General features: G+C 49.4%; 1 protein-coding gene across 1 annotated transcript in view; it reads right to left on the bottom strand.

The window, feature by feature from the left end:
• The window catches only part of USP54 (ubiquitin specific peptidase 54), a 125323-nt gene that overhangs the window by 16767 nt on the left and 92812 nt on the right, over positions 1-15744 (bottom strand). The window contains exons 15-17 of the mRNA XM_065407975.1: positions 6345-6518; positions 1942-2061; positions 584-776 (exon numbers count right to left, since the gene is read on the bottom strand). Of these exons, the coding sequence (XP_065264047.1) occupies positions 584-776; positions 1942-2061; positions 6345-6518 (487 nt within the window). The remainder of the gene's footprint in view (positions 1-583; positions 777-1941; positions 2062-6344; positions 6519-15744) is intronic.

The following is a 15744-nucleotide window of genomic DNA, read 5'->3' as shown; positions in this document are numbered from 1 at the left end:
ACAACAGAAAGGTGACAGGGCAAGGATGGGTTATGAATGAACCTTTTTCTCCAAGAGCTGCACCAGTGCACCAAAGAAAAGGTGGGCTAGAAGAAAAGATTCAATGCATTTTTCACTGTTAAGAGCACTGGAAACATGTGACTCCCTCCTCTTGGTAGTTATTTCAGGGCATTCATTATAATAATACCGCTTAACTGAATTGAGCCCTGAAGATATTTGCTAATTTTTCTTTTTTAAAGCTTTTCATTTCACCTTAAAACACACCTCTCCTTTTAACAGGTCACTTATCTATTGCATTCTCTCTCTTGATGCACGTGTCTTTTCTATCAGCAGGTCAGAATTAATTTCTAAAAGCCTCTATTACAGGCCATGTTTTGACTTGGTGCATATAACTTGGCCAGCTAAGACCGTGGATGCACTGAAGTGCGCTCTCCTATAACATGGTATGATCTGAGCATGCCATGAGGAAGAACACTACAGGATCTTGAGTAACCGGGGGAACACACAGTTCACTACTTCTTTCCAGACCATGCTGTTGATAGGTGCAGCTCAGAACTGGTCTACTGTGATATACTTGGACTACCTTGTAGACTGGGTCATGGTGCCCCCCTGTGGTGGGTGGCAGGTTGGCGGCGGCGGCGGCTGCTGCGATGGCTGTTGCTGCATGCGATCCTGGAGGCTCCGTGCTTTTCGGATACTGATTTGTAGCTTCTTATCGACTAGGGCTCTGCTGTGAGTGCTAGAGCTGGCATCATGCATGGCAAGTCTTAGTTTAGCTAAAATGCAAAAGAAAACATAGCAGAAACAAAAAACATAAAAAAAAGACTAAAACTAAAAAAAGAAAAAAGAAAAAAAAAAGATGTAGCAAGAACATAAAACATGGACCATGCAAATGCTGCCACAGATAAGTTTACAGGGATGCTTTCATTTCCATTAATTAATGCACATTCAAGTTAGCCATGTGTCCAAACAGGTTAACTGAAACTAAATCAAAATGAGTCAAAAGAAAAATCTAGTTTTTAGCCAAACCCCTCCTCCCCCTAACACGGGGTGGGTCTTTCTCCAGCCCTCACACAAACGCTATTTCATTCTCAGCCTTCCATCTATACAACTCCTTATTCCCATATCATAGTGCTTTTATGTGCAAGGGAACCTGGTCGGGATTTGAAATCAGGGTATGGCCAGATGGGGTGCAGACTAACAGAGCTTTCATGAGGACTGTATGTTGACCCTCATTTTGTAATACAGAAAAGCCAATTTCTATAAACATATTTTTGCCTTTGCAAATCCATGGTACTACCTGCTCTGTTTGCAATCTTACTAACCAGCAGGTGGGGAATGGAGGTTGGGGTGGGATAGCCAGCCAATTAAATTATAAAATATCAAAACAAAAAAAATGCAATAGCACATAACTCCCATAATTCACAGCAATATTTAGCCCTTCAAAATCTTGATGCCGTCTGTTCCTCCTGAGATGTGAATAAGTACAGCATAGTTCATTCCTTTTCTTGTTGGTGACTGGAGAGTCATCTTCTCTCATGCTCCTTTCCTACATGCTGTGCTGGCAGGCTTAGGGCTTAAACCCTTTGCAAACTGGTCTCTTGATTGGGAAAACTGCTTACTAGGTATAGGAATGCAGGAGAGGGAGTCACCTACCATTTAGCAGCAAGAGGGACAAACTAACATCCCAGTGTTCTTATTGCCATTGCACTAGAGACAACAGCCCAGAGGGAGCCAGGGTGCTGGAGGGGACTAAAATCCAGAAACAAGGGTGCTTAGAAAGAGGAGGTAATAGCTCCAAGCATACTAGTATGGACCAGCACACTCCCCATTTTCCCAGCTGAGAATTTCAGATGACTAGTCAGTAAATTTTACAGTCCTGCTCTGTGATATTAGTAAACTGTCAAAAGCGCAGTAGCTCAGGCAATTAGAGTTACTTACATATAGCTTCGTTACAGAGAGCAAAAGCTGCAGCACAATCTCCCTTCTGTTCCTGATGCAGCGACTCTTCAAAGATTGAGTCTGCTTCCTGCAAGGACCTCTCAAAGCCATCACTCCTCCCTGCAATGGGCAGCACTCTTCATTTCATTTGCATTCTTTTTTTGTTTCTCCTTTACCCTCCCTCCCATTTGTGAGTACAAAACCCTTCTATACAGGAGTCATTTGTAGTAGCCCTTCTGTAGAGGCTGTACCTTTCCCAGACTCTCATTTCCTCTTTAAATATATTATAGGGTGACCAGATGAGAGGAACAACATATTGGGACACATGGGGCGGGGGGGGTAGGGGGGGGAGGCGCCGCTGGCAGAGCAAAAAAAACAACAACAAACGCCATGCCGCTGGCAGAGCAAAAAAATAGAGTGCGAAATATCGGGACACATGGCACCCCGACCAAACATCGGTCGGGATGTGGGACAAACAACTAAATATCTGGACGTCTGGTCACCCTAGGGTATTATGATGTTGAGAGGCACTGGGGACTGCATGAGTCACAAACCTCTGAGACTAGGCATACCCTTCAATTAACATAACTGTCAGGATCAGGTAATCATAAGCACTCCACCTCAGATAAAAGGAGTGTAAACCCACCCAGGAGTTTTACACTGGATGAGTGGAGGGGCTTTTGCTGTAGATTGTTTTGGGTAAAGTGTGTGTGTGCATGTGCACGTGTACATAACAGAGACAGGCAGAGGCAAAAAGCAAGAAAGCCAAGCAATAGCCTATGAGCACAGTGTGGCCCTGGAAAAAGCTAGAAAGAGAGCTTTTGGGACTGGTTTTTGGGTAAACAGGCTTGGGACTGTAGGCTAAGACACTGCTCCTTTTGTTCTTGGTCCTCCTGTGTGCAGAGAAGCAGAACTTTGTACATTTCTTGTAAATAAATAAGACTGCATGAAAGAAAATACCAGACTGTCAACCAAATTCTGTTCTCTGGGCTTGTCTACAGCAGAAAGTTGCACTGCTTTAACATATGATGTGATTTTAAATGGATTTTGTTGAATTGGTGCAAAAGATCAGTTTATTTACATCAATTAAGAATCAATTGGAGGGATAGCTCAGTGGGGGGGATAGCTCAGTGGTTCGAGCATTGGTCTGCTAAACCCAGGGTTGTGAGTTCAATCCTTGAGGGGGCCGTTTAGGGATCTGGGGGAAAAAATCTGTCTGGGGATTGGTCCTGCTTTGAGCAGGAAGTTGGACTAGATGACCTCCTGAGGTCCCTTCCAACTCTGATATTCTAATTTATCCTAAACCAAAATAAGCCACACTTGAACTGAAATAAGTGTGTCTAACACAGAGCCGTGTTTAACTTAGTCTGTTTAAAAATCACATCTTATGTTAAGCTTTCTACTGTAGGCAGGACTCTGATATAACCATGTAAATCCACTGACTTCGGCTGAGTTACTTCCAATTTACACCAAGGTAACAGAGCAAACTTCGGCATTATATCTCCAAATTCCAATCAGTGCTACTTCTACTACTTTGCTGTTGAGATTGCCTGTGGCTAGTCTCTTAAAGTGACTTATTCATGTGATTGTTAACGGAATTTTTTGATTAATTGCTTTTCTGTCAGAACGTGCTGATTAGTCAGAACAAACTTGTTGCAGAAACATATCTATTTCGATTCAAATTTTTTCAGGAAGATTTTTCAGGTCCAGGATGGAATTTCTGGTGAAAGTGACAGAGAGAGACATATCTGCTCCCCGCCCCAGAATAGCCAATAACCACTGGTTAGGGAACTCACCTGAGACAGTGGGGATCCAGCTTCAAGTCCCTGACCTAAATGAGGCAGAGCAGAGAGATGAAGCTGGGTCTCCCCCATCTCAGCTGAATGCCCTGAGCACTGGGCTACTGGCTATTCTGAGGGGGCGTTGGGGAGTGACTGGGTTTTGTGAAAAAATTCAGTCTAGTTTTTGTTCTGAAGGGGAATGAAAACAAATGTTGAAACTTCAAAAATTTTTGGAAACAGAATCCTTTGTTTTATGGCAAGCCCAAAGGCTTGTCTACACTGAAAACACTACAGCAGCATGGCTGTAGCACTTCAGTGAGACACTACCTATGCCGACAGGAGGGGTTCTCCCATGACATAGATAATCCACTTCCCTAAGCAGCAGTAGCTAGGTCGATGAAAGAATTTTTCCATGAACCTAGCGGTGTCTACGCAGGGGCTTAGGTCGTCTTAACAATGTTGCTCAGGGGTGTGGATTTTTCAAAAATTGTCAAAAGCAACTACTGCTGCACAGAGAAAAAACATAGGGTACAATATGCATGTCATAAATTGGTCACAGCATGCTGTGACCAAACTGTGTTACATGCTTACAGGTCCCTTTCCAGCAATTATTTGTCGTCATCTCCTCCAAACTATTCAGTTATCTCCCTCACACCTTTTCCACCTGAAACAATTCAGAGGTGCCTGGGAAATCATATCAGACTCAGCAGAATGTAAATGAATACAAGAGCCTCTTGTTCACAAATGCACAAAGTTTGTGTGCGCGCATTGACAACTGTAAGAAGCCGTTGGAGAGCTGAAGCCCAATGGTCCTGTGGTTTTAGGAGGAGGAGAAGAAAGAGCAGAACACACGGGGAAGGATCTAAGAACGGGGAGAAAAGACCCACAAATTGTTTTTGAACAACTTTGAAAAAAGGGAAAAAAAGAAGGGTGATAACCCCTGAAAACATAAGAAAATAGGCAAGCTCAAGAGAAACTAGGTGTTCTGGCCTAAGGACAACAGGACTAGTGCCATTTATAAGAACAGCTTATAAAATTGCTCATGAAAATGTACCAGCTCAAGCAAAAATCTGCTCATTTGCCCTTTATCATGATGACAGATAATTATAAAAATTAATATTTCATTCAACCAAAAAATAAAGCCTCCTTGACCTGGGTAATATACAATTCACTACCATACACACTTCTTATTTTAAGAACTCCAGAGAAACCTTTTAAATGAGCATGAGCTGAATGTGAAGGAGAAGTCCGGTAGATCAGTAAGTCAACACAGCAGCATCTTCATAGTCAAAACGTGTGGCCTTTAAGGTTAATGAATTGAAGACCAGACTCCAGCATTCTGAACTTGGCCTCCTTTGCATGGGTAAAACCATGTACTGGAAGGGAGAATGGGTCAGGAATGTTCTGGAGTCTTGTTCATAAGGAAGCCATGAAGCCATAAAGCATTGTGGGAACCATCCAGGATGAAAGCAGGTTTAGGAGCCATCTAGCTTCCTTAGCTATCATGCCAGAGGCTATGACCCCTAAGTACTGCATAGCACTCTTTGTTGTTAAGTGCCTTTCTAATATGCTTTGCTTTTTTAAACAAGGAAATGCTAAACAGCTAGATGTTTCTAACAATGTGCTTAGTGGGGCATTACCCAGGGTCGAATTGGGACTGTTCCCAGTGACTCAGTGAAGTGGATTTTTTTAATGGAGGCTGCAGCCTTGTGTTCCAGAATCTGAGTGTTAATTTTTTAAAAAAAGTTAAATCAGTAACTCTTAAGGTTGTGAACAGACACTTAAAACTATTAACCAATCATAATTGATGTAAGGATGCCTGCATGATTCTGTAGACAGTCTGAGAAGATAGATCGAAGAGCTGCAAATTGCCCTATTCATTTCAAGAGGTCATTAGCCAAAGCCTTATGACAACAATTTAGAGGTCAACATTGATAACTATTGCACTGTTGATCGCCATGCAAGAATGGAGAAGCACAAACAATGTAAAGATCTCATGCAAGTGGAGATGTCCACACACTATAGGAACTATAGTTACTCAGATATGGCATCCTAGCTATGCCTGATAACCCTGTAGTGTAGATGTGGTCTACACCAATGGAAAAGGCTTTTCTATCACTGTAGGGACACCACCTTCCTGAGAGATGATATTCTTCCATCAGCCTGGCTGCAGCTACACCAGGAGTTAGGTCAGCATAGCTATGGCACTTAGGCGTTTGAAAAAATCACCCCCCGCCCCCGAGTGCCATAGCTATATCAACCAAAATTTTAAGTGTAGATCAAGCCTTATTTTGGTGTCTCACATGGGCAGAGTTTGGTGTTTGGGCAGAATACAATTAGGGATTTTTTTCTTCAAATTAGATTCCTGGGCATTACAAGTTCACTGTTCTCTTCCTGTTTCTCACATTTCTGATAAATTCGGAGACCGTCTTTTGTCTCACAGACTGGAGAAAGCTATTGAGTAATTGTAAAATTGTCACGGGGAAGAAAAAGCAAGAGACTCTTAATGGAAAAATCAAAAGACCTAAAACACTTTCCCCATCTCCCACATGTGCAACACAGTACTCCAAACCTACATAACCCCCACCCCCATGTCAGCCACATCCAGTCTGTGAGAGTTACCCTGGTTCTGCAGCTCATCTAGGTCCATGAACCTGCTGGGACGGGGGTTAAAGCCCATTGCTGCCTCCAGTTCCTTTTCCCGTTTCCTGAGTAGCTCCTGTTCCTGCGCCCTCCTTGCCACTTCCTCCTGTAACTCATCCAGTTCGCTCTTTGATGGGACAGGCATTTCTCCACCTTCAAACACCAACCAAAGACAGCAATGGGTACTTTCAGTGGGTACCTCATTCCAACATGCATACTTTTCTATATCAACAGCTGAGCTTGTTTCGCTCCCCCTCCCAAATCTTCTTTAAGTGCATTTTAAATAGGAAGCAAGAAAAACCTGAAGACCAAGGCAAGTGCCACCCAGAGCACATACAAGGTAGCACTTAGCAAAGAGTTACTTTATTAATTTTAAAATTATATATTACATATATTTATATTACCGGTAATTTTTCTAAAAGATTTAGAAACAAAAAAGACTACTGGGTCATTTTAGCCTACTCCCTTGCCAAAGCAAGTTTCCCCCCACTATATGTTTAATTAGTGCTTTGTACATTTTATCTGGTTTAATGTTCCAAATGAGAGATGAAGTGGGTGATGTAATATCTTTTATTGGACCAACTTCTGTTGGTGAGAGAGAGACGCTTTCGAGCTACACAAAGCTCTTCTTCAGGTCTGGGAAACTTACTCAGAGTGTCACAGCTAAATACAAGATGGATCCAATTGCTTAGCATAAGTATTTTATCATAAAAGACAAAATATCCATATATATTTTGTATATTGTCATATAAGACAAAACATATCATATTTTTATATTTTATCAGAAAAATTGTATCAAATATTTTCATAAAAGACAAAATATAAAAGACAAACACACCACATTGCCTGTGGGCAAATGCTTTTCACAAAGTGATCACTCTTAGTCATAGAATCATAGGGTTGGAAGGGACCTCAGGAGGTCATCTAGTCCAACCCCCTGCTCAAAGCAGGACCAATCCCCAGACAGATTTTTACCCCAGTTCCCTAAATGGCCCCCTCAAGGATTGAACTCACAACCCTGGGTTTAGAAGGCCAATGCTCAAACCACTGAGCTATCCCTCCCCCCCAATGAAGACCTGCTAAAATAGATGGCAGAGCGCTCTCCGGTCGACCCCAGTACTCCACCTCTCCGAGAAGAGTAAGATAAGGTGACTGGTCTCCCTTCGACTCAGCGCAGTGAAGACACCGGGGTAAGTCGACTAAGCTACGTCAACTCCCAGGGCCGGCCTTCGTGCTGGGCAAATGGGGCCCACGCCCAGGGCGCTGTAGCCAGAGGTGTGCCACAAGAGGCTCGGGCTTCCCAAGGCTGGCTGTGGCCGGACTCCTCTCTTCTCCGGCCCCTCCTCCGTGCTGGGCTGGCGGGCTTCTCCTTGCCCCTGCCCCCTCCCTCCCTCATTCCTCAGCCGGCCGGCTGAGGGCTCCGGCTCTGCCCCAGCCCTGGGGAGCCCAGAGTGTCGCGGCCGGGGCCGGTCACTGGTGGCACGGCCCACTGCTCGCTGCCCAGAGTGGAGCCGAGTCCCTTCCTGCCTGCGGTCCTGCGCTGCTCGGTCTCCGGCGGATGCTGGGGCCAGGAGGAGCGAAACTTCCACGAGTGGGGTGGGGTGGGGTGGGGTGGGGAGCCCGGCCCAGCAGCGGCAAAGGGGGAACTTAAAGTGACAGTGTGCTCACTGTCTCTCAAACTTCCCTAACATACACACACACAGGCTCTCACACCCATATACACTCTGTCTCTCAGTCTCCCAACACAGATTGTCTCACACACACAGTCTCACACTCCCCAACACACATACTGTCTCCCTCACAATCCCCCCCACCGCCCCAGTCTCTCTCTCTCACACACATTGGCTCTCACACCCACATAGAAACAGAGTGTATGTGGGTATGATAGCCAGTCTGTGTGTGAGAGAAACTGTGTGTGTGTTGGGGAGTGTGAGACTGTGTGTGAGAGACAATCTGTGTTGGGGGACTCAGAATCAGAGTGTATGTAGGTGTGAGAGCCAGTCTGTGTGTGAGAGAAACTGTGTGTGTGTTGGGGAGTGTGAGACTGTGTGTGAGAGACAATCTGTGTTGGGGGACTCAGAATCAGAGTGTATGTAGGTGTGAGAGCCAGACTCTGTGTGTGTGTGTGTGTGTGTGTGTGTGTGTGTGTGTGTGTGAGAGTGTGTGTGAGAGACACACACACACGTATTATTATTGTTATTACTGCTTAGTACTTCCTGTCAAAATGCTCGTGGTGAGCCAGGAGTGGCTAGGGACTGCAGGAGGGCAGTGGGCCGTGTCAAGATGCAGCCCCCATGTGACAGCACAAGCCTGCCTTGAGCCGCAGGCCAAACACCAGGCACCACAAGCCATCGCAGCAGCACAGAAGTAACTGTGGCAATACACCATATACCATGCCACCCTTACTTCTGCGCTTCTGCTGACAGTGGCCTAGGAATTTGCTAGTTGTAGCAGTTACTCATTGTGGAGTCCCCCCTCTCCCATTCCCTGATTATCCAGCTTGTTGTGCACACCTAGTAGCTCTCCACCATTGTGTACAACTGCCCAGCCCAACTATGCCAGCTACACGCTTCAGTGCACTCCAGCCTGGAGCAGACGTGCAATATTGGATCTTCAGGAACTGTGGGGAGAAGAGGTACAGCTACTGATCAGCTGTAAAAATGTGGACATCTATGAGCAGTTTGCATGAGGGATGCAGGAAAAGGGGTATGACAGGGATCAGCAGCAGTGCCGTGTGAAAGCGAAGGAATTGTGGCAGGCGTACCAGAAGGCCAGGAATGCTAACAGTCAATCTGGTGCCAATCCACAGACCTACTGCTTTTACAAAGAGTTACATGCCATACTTGGTTGAGACCCCAGCACCACTCTCAGACACTGTAGATACCTCTGAGGAGCCCGAGTCACAGGCCCCTGGCATGAACAGCAAAGAGGAGGAGAATAAGGAGGATGGTGACCACACAACTGGGGGTTCCAGCTGCCATGAGCCAGGACTGTTTGAGACTTCACTGTAGTCCCGTCAGTCAGAAACGGATTAAGATTTATTGGGGCCATGGGCACAAGGAATATTTGGGCCCCCACACTCAGTAAAACATGAATGTATCAAAATGCATGAATACAAAAACTCCATGCATGCCCTTAAAGTTTCACTGTCCTTTAAAAGAGATTACACGTTATTTTGATTCTGTGAGTTGTATCCCATCAAATGTCCTTTTCACCACCATCTATTGAACTGAGAGTAGCTTAGGAAACTAATTACAGCCAGACTTGGCGTACCAGTCCCAGTATCATCTGTGCATAGCAATGGAAAAAATGTGCTACACTTAATATACTGTAAATATCTCTCTTATGTACCCATTACATTTATATTTTAATACTACTATCACATTATGTAAGAAAAATACATATCAAATGGGGGTTCAGAAGGGAGAGAGGAGGATGTGCAGGGGCTGGAGGAGGTTGTCAGAGAGGGAATTGGGGAATATGAAGATGTAGCAGGGTCAGAGGGATTCTGCAGAGCAGGAGGAAGACTGAGGGGTGTGCTGAGGAATGTGGAGGAAAGGTGGTAAGCAAAGGAGGGATGGGGAGCTTGAGGTGTGGGAGAAGACAGAGGAGAATGCAAGAGAATGTAGGTCCAGAAGGGGAGCTGAGAAGGGCAAGGGAGAAGGAGTGGGAATGGGAGGGGGAAGGGAGTGCAGGTGAGTGTAGGGGGTGGTGGTGGGGAACAGGAACCTCTGGGGGACGAGAGAGAGAATGTGAGAGGTTGATGCTGGGAGGGGGCCAAGGCAGTGAGAAGAGCGGGGCTAGAATGGCAGCTCCCCAATCCCACGAGTTAGGGGAGAACAAGTAGCATCACCTCTCCAAGGACCAGCAGGAAGGGACTGCTGGGGGGCACACACCAAAGCAGAATTTAAATCTCACAGACCAATCCACACATTGTATTTATTGAATCCCATGAGTTGTAAACCAAGCTCAGGATTTGGGATTGGCAAAGGGGCGAGGGTGGCAATAGAGACAAGCCATCAGCCTCTCTCTGCCAGCCATGCAGCTTTACTATGGACTCTGTGCTCGGCAGGAATAAAAATTTGACCCTTTTTGGAGGGGCATGTTCTGTGCTCCCTCCATTGCCCTGGGGCTAGAGTAGCCCCACTGGGGATGCTGTGCTCCCACCTCCTACCCATCCACACAGCAAACTATCCTGTGCTCCCACCACCTCTGGCAGAGCTGTCCCTAGCAGATGGCGAATCTGGGTGACTGCTCCGGGCTGCACTTTGGGGGGCCCTGCAGGCTGGTGCGATTGGGTAGTGCCGCATGGAGGGTGGGTGAACTGCTGGCTGGGGGAGGCTACCCCCAGCCCTGCCCCTTCTACCCGAGGGAGAGCCCTGGAGTGCCGGGAGGGGGAGCGCGTGGTGCCGCCGCTGCAATCTCCCCAGCCCTGGAGTGCCGGGAGAGCATGTGGTGCCACCGCAGCCTCCCAGGCCCCAGGAAGGCGGGCGGTGTGGCCCCAGCCCCCTGGAGCCCAGCGGCGCCCCCGAAGCAGGGCCCAGGGGTGGTGGTGGTGGTGGTGGAGTGTGGGCGGGGCCACACCTGCCTGTTTGGGGAGGCACTGCCTCCCCTACCCGCTCCCGGCACGGTCGGTCCCGGAAGTGACGTCACTTCCTTCCCAGGCCTCCACCCCCCTAGGGACTGCCGTGACCACCGGGAACCCTGTGCTCCCCCCTCAACTGACCCCTTCATTGCCTGCCCCACTCCCAGAGGGTGTTGTGCCCCTGCTTGCCCCATACCCCTGCTTCCTCCTCCTCCCCCCATGCATGTCCCTGGTGTACTGTGTCTGCCTCGGTTCCCCATGCCCTGGGCTCAGCTCCAGCACTCCAGGGAGCCCCTTCCTCCCTTCCATGGCACTGCTATGTTCTGGGCTCCGGATTTTCTCCCCCACCCTGACTCCACTCTGGATTCCCCGCTCCAGGTTTCCCCTGACTCCCGTTCAGCCCCACAACGGGTCTCCAGTTTCAGCTGCTGCTACAGGGATCCCGAAGATAGAAATGCTGGGGTTGCCCGCGGTGGAGGCGGCCCAACGCCCAACATGGTGGTGCTGCTGTGGCACAGGCCGTCCTGCCCACTGGCCGCCTGCCCCAGAGGGAACTGCTACCAGGAGCCCAGGGGACATTGACCCGTGTGGTAATCTGCCACTGCCATCAGTTGAGCACAGGCAAGCCCAGTGCAGGGAAAGTGAGTAATGGGATGTGAACATGTGGATGGATGACCAGGTAGCGGTCTGTACAAGGGTTAACCGGGGCTTGACCCTCTCCAGGGCAGCAGGGAGCCACACCGCAGCTAACCGCAGCTGATGTTTGGGGAATTAGTCTGTCCGCAGGGTCTCCCTCGGCAGCCCTTGCGGTAACTGAAATACGCACCGTAAGCCCAGGCCCTGGGTCAGGGCGGGGCAACAATGCGTCAGGGCTGAGCAGTAACAGTACAGTGAGGAGCCCAGGCCCTGGGTCAGGGCGGGGCAACAATGTGTCAGGGCTCAGGCCCTCAGGCAGGGCTGAGCAGTGACAGTAGACCCAAGCCTCCAAAAGGCCTGGGAGAGGGGGAGACTGCCACCCACGAGTTGGGTGGCAGGGGGGGGACGCAGGCCCTCCCACTCCACTGCGTCCCAGCCCGGGGCCCTAGCAGCGGCAGAAGACCCACTGCTTAGTCAGTGGGGATCCGGGCCGCAACACACTGACATGGGCTCTGGCAGTGCTTCAGCCAGACTAGGGTCGGCTGCCCCCGGGCTACTTCCAGACTCCCCCTCAGTTAGTACCTGGGTCAGGGTGTTGTCTTCTGGGGGGTCCAGCACCATAGGTTCCTCGGGGTAGTGGGCGAGCAGCAGGCCCGGCAACTCCTCCGGGTAGTGGGCACAGGGTAGGTCCGGCCAGTCCTGGCGGCCGCCCTGGGCCGCGGGGTTTTCCCAGTCCCGGGCTAGGCTGGAGGCGTCTGGCCTCTCCGGCGGCTGGGGCCTTACTGAGCTCTGAGGGCGAGTCTTTATACTTCCGGGTCGCCGCCTGACCCTCTGAGGGGCGGGCTCAGAGCTCCCCCCACTCTGGCCTCCAGATGGGCTCTTCCCTTTCTGGGGTGGCGGGGAGCCACACAGCTTCACTACACTGTACTGCAAATATCTTGGATTGGCACCTGGGCCAGGAAAGCTGCCGATGAGGCTTGCACCCTGGTTGAATGAGCAGTTACAATCGCCAGCGGTGGCACTTTTGCCTGTTCACAGCAAAAACGGATGCAGGAGGTGATCTATGATGAAATTCTTTGGGCAGACGCAGGGAGGCCCTTCATTCTGTCTGCCACCGCGACGAATGGCTGCGTCGACTTACGGAATGGCTTAGTCCTTTCAATGTAAAAGGCTAGTGCCCTTCGGACGTCTAGAGAGTGTAATCTATGCTCCTCAACAGACTTATGAGGTTTTGGAAAGAAGATTGGTAAGTATATGTGCTGGTTGATATGAAACTGCGAAACTACCTTGGGCAGGAAAGCAGGGTGCAGCCACAGCTGGACCTTGTCCTTGTAGAACACTTTGTAGGGCAGCTCTGAGGTAAGTACCCTAATCTCTGAGACCCTATGGGCTGATGTTATCGCCACCAGAAATGAGACCTTCCATGTGAGCAGAAGAAGGGAACAAGAGGCCAACGGCTCGAAGGAACCTTGACAGTATGAAGTTCAGGACCCAAGGAGGGATGGGATTGAGGACTTGAGTATAGAACTGCTCCAGACCTTTTACAAAACAGACAGTCATGTTGTGAGCAAAGACTGACCTGCCCTGGAATGGAGGTTGGAAGGCTGAAATAGCGGCCAAATGGACCTTGATCGACGAAAGAGACAGGCCCTGGAGCTTGAGGTGCAGAAGGTAGTCCAGTATCGACTGCAGTGAGGCCTGTTCAGGCCAAAGACCTTGGTCCGAGGTCCAACACATGAACCGTTTTCATTTGGCCAGGTAGGTTGCCCTGATGGAGGGCTTTCTGCTGCTCAATGTGACTTGTTGGATACAGGCTGAGCACACCTGCTCGTCCGCAGTCAACCATGAAGCAGCCAAGGCATCAGGTGCAGTGCAGCTAGATTCGGGTGCAGAAGCCTGCCGGGGTTCTGAGAAAGCCGGTCCAGTGAGAGCGGTAGCTGCAGCGGAGCCATCACCAAGAGGTCCAGCAGCATGCCAAACCACTGTTGGCCATGCCAATCCGGAGCTATCAGGATTACCTTTGCCTTGTCCTGCTTGATCTTCATGAGGACTCTTTGGATTAATGGTCCTGGTGGGAAGGCATAGTAGAGCCCCCAACCACAGGATAAAAAAGGTGTCGGACAGGGAGCCTCTGTCGACCCCGTGAATCGAGCAGAATAGATGGAACTTCCTGTTCTGCCTGGATGCGAACAAGTCCACCCATGGAGTTCCCACCTCTGGAAGATCACACTGATCACCTCCAGATGGAGTGACTCGTGGCAAGATGAGAACATCCAGCTGAGGTGATTTGCCAACACATTCCTGGCCCCTGGAAGGTGCGCTGCCACAAGATGAATGGCATGTTGCACACACAAGTCCCACAGCCAGAGAGTTTTTTTGCATAGGGCTGATAACCTTGCTTGTTGATATAAAACACTGCGACAGGCCAAGTGAACCACTCTGAGCTCTCTGACATTTATGTGGAGTGAGCGATCATCCCGAGACCAACAACGCTGCATGCGGAGATCGCCCATGTGGGCTCCCCAACCCAAATCTGAGGCATCACCAGGGTCATCGCTGGGGCCGGGGCTGCGAAGGGGATTCCCTTCAACACCGATTTGGGATTCAGCCGCCATTCCAGGGATGACTGTATATGGTCCGGCATCCTGACTACAGTCTAGATCATGCCTGTTGGGGACATAGACTGATGCCAGCCATACCTGCAGGGGTCTGAGGTGGAATAGCATATGCCGCACCATGTAAGTACAGGCTGCCATGTGGCCTAACAATCTCAGGTATGTGAGAGCAGTGGTGATCGGGTGGGCCCTCACATGTGAGATCAGGTCGGACATAGCTTGGAAACAGGCCTCCGGGAGGAAGGCTCTGACCTGCACGGAATCGAGTACCACTCCTATGAACTCTATCCATTGCACTGGTGTCAGGATTGATTTCTTTTCATTTATTAACAGACCCAGATCGTGACAGGTGGAGCTTACGAGATCGAGGCTCCTTTGCACCCAAGATCATCCCTTGATGAGCTAATCATCGAGGTACGGATAGACCCGAACCCCTCAACACCTCAGGTAAGTGGCTAGTGGCGCCATACACTTTGTAAATACTCTTGGGGCCGATTAGAGTCCGAAGGGTAGTGGTGTGAATTGGAAATGGCGTCGGCCCACCACAAAATGGTGGAATCATCTCTGCTTGGAAGATGGAGATATGAAAGTATGCATCCTTAAAGTTGAGGGCAGTGTACCAGTCTCCTGGATCCAGGGAGGAAATGATGGAGGCTAGGGAGACCATGCGAAATTTCAACTTCTTGAGATATTTATTGGGGTGTCACAGGTCCAGAATAGGTCTTGGGCCCCCTTTCGCTTTTGGGAATAGAACCCTTTCCCCCTCATTTCTCAAGGGACCTTCTCTACTGCCCTCAACTGTAGGAGGTTCTCTACCTCCTGAACAAGGAGTTGCTTGTGAAAAGGGGCCCTGAAGAGGGATGGGGAAGGTGGTGGTGGGGAGGAGGCGACCGAGAACTGCAGGGTGTAGCCCAAGGATATTATATTAAGCACCCAATGGTCTGAGGTTACTCGTGACCATGTCGACTGGAAGGGGCACAGGTAGTAGAGGAAATGATAGGAAAGTGGATCCTGGGATCTGACTGTGGCGCTGACCTCTAGCACACCATCAAAACGCCTGCCTCTGGCCCCAGTGGTGTTTCGCAGGGTCGGGATGTGCGGGTGAGTGAGAGGAAGTGGGTGATGGCGTTTAAACTCTGTCTTCTTCCTTCCTCCTGTAGGCACTTTGTTTAGAAGAATCCCAGGACCTAGGTGGCCCATTGGACCGGAACTGTTTTCTCACCGTCTGCAGCATGTGGAGACCCAGCAAGCACAGAGTGGCTTGGGAGTCTTTGAATCCATGCAGCCTCGCATCCATCAGCTCCGAGAAGAGCCCAGTGCCTTCAAACGGAAGGTCCTGGATGGAGGACTGAATTTCTTAGGACAGACCCAATGATTGTAGCCAAGAGCCGCACCTCATTACCACAGGCAAGGCAACGATTCTGGCAGCTGAATCGGCAGTATCCCAGGCTATCTGGAGGGAGCCCCTTGCCACCGCCTTGCCCTCTTCCCAGATCATGGCAAACTCCTGGCCAAGGTCCTGCAGCGATACTCCTTAAACTTG

This window comes from Emys orbicularis, chromosome 7 (assembly GCF_028017835.1).
Source record: "Emys orbicularis isolate rEmyOrb1 chromosome 7, rEmyOrb1.hap1, whole genome shotgun sequence".
Classification (NCBI taxonomy): Eukaryota; Metazoa; Chordata; order Testudines; family Emydidae; genus Emys; species Emys orbicularis.
The sequence above is the reverse complement of the archived record's forward strand: the minus strand, read 5'-3'. Positions and strand labels throughout refer to the sequence as shown.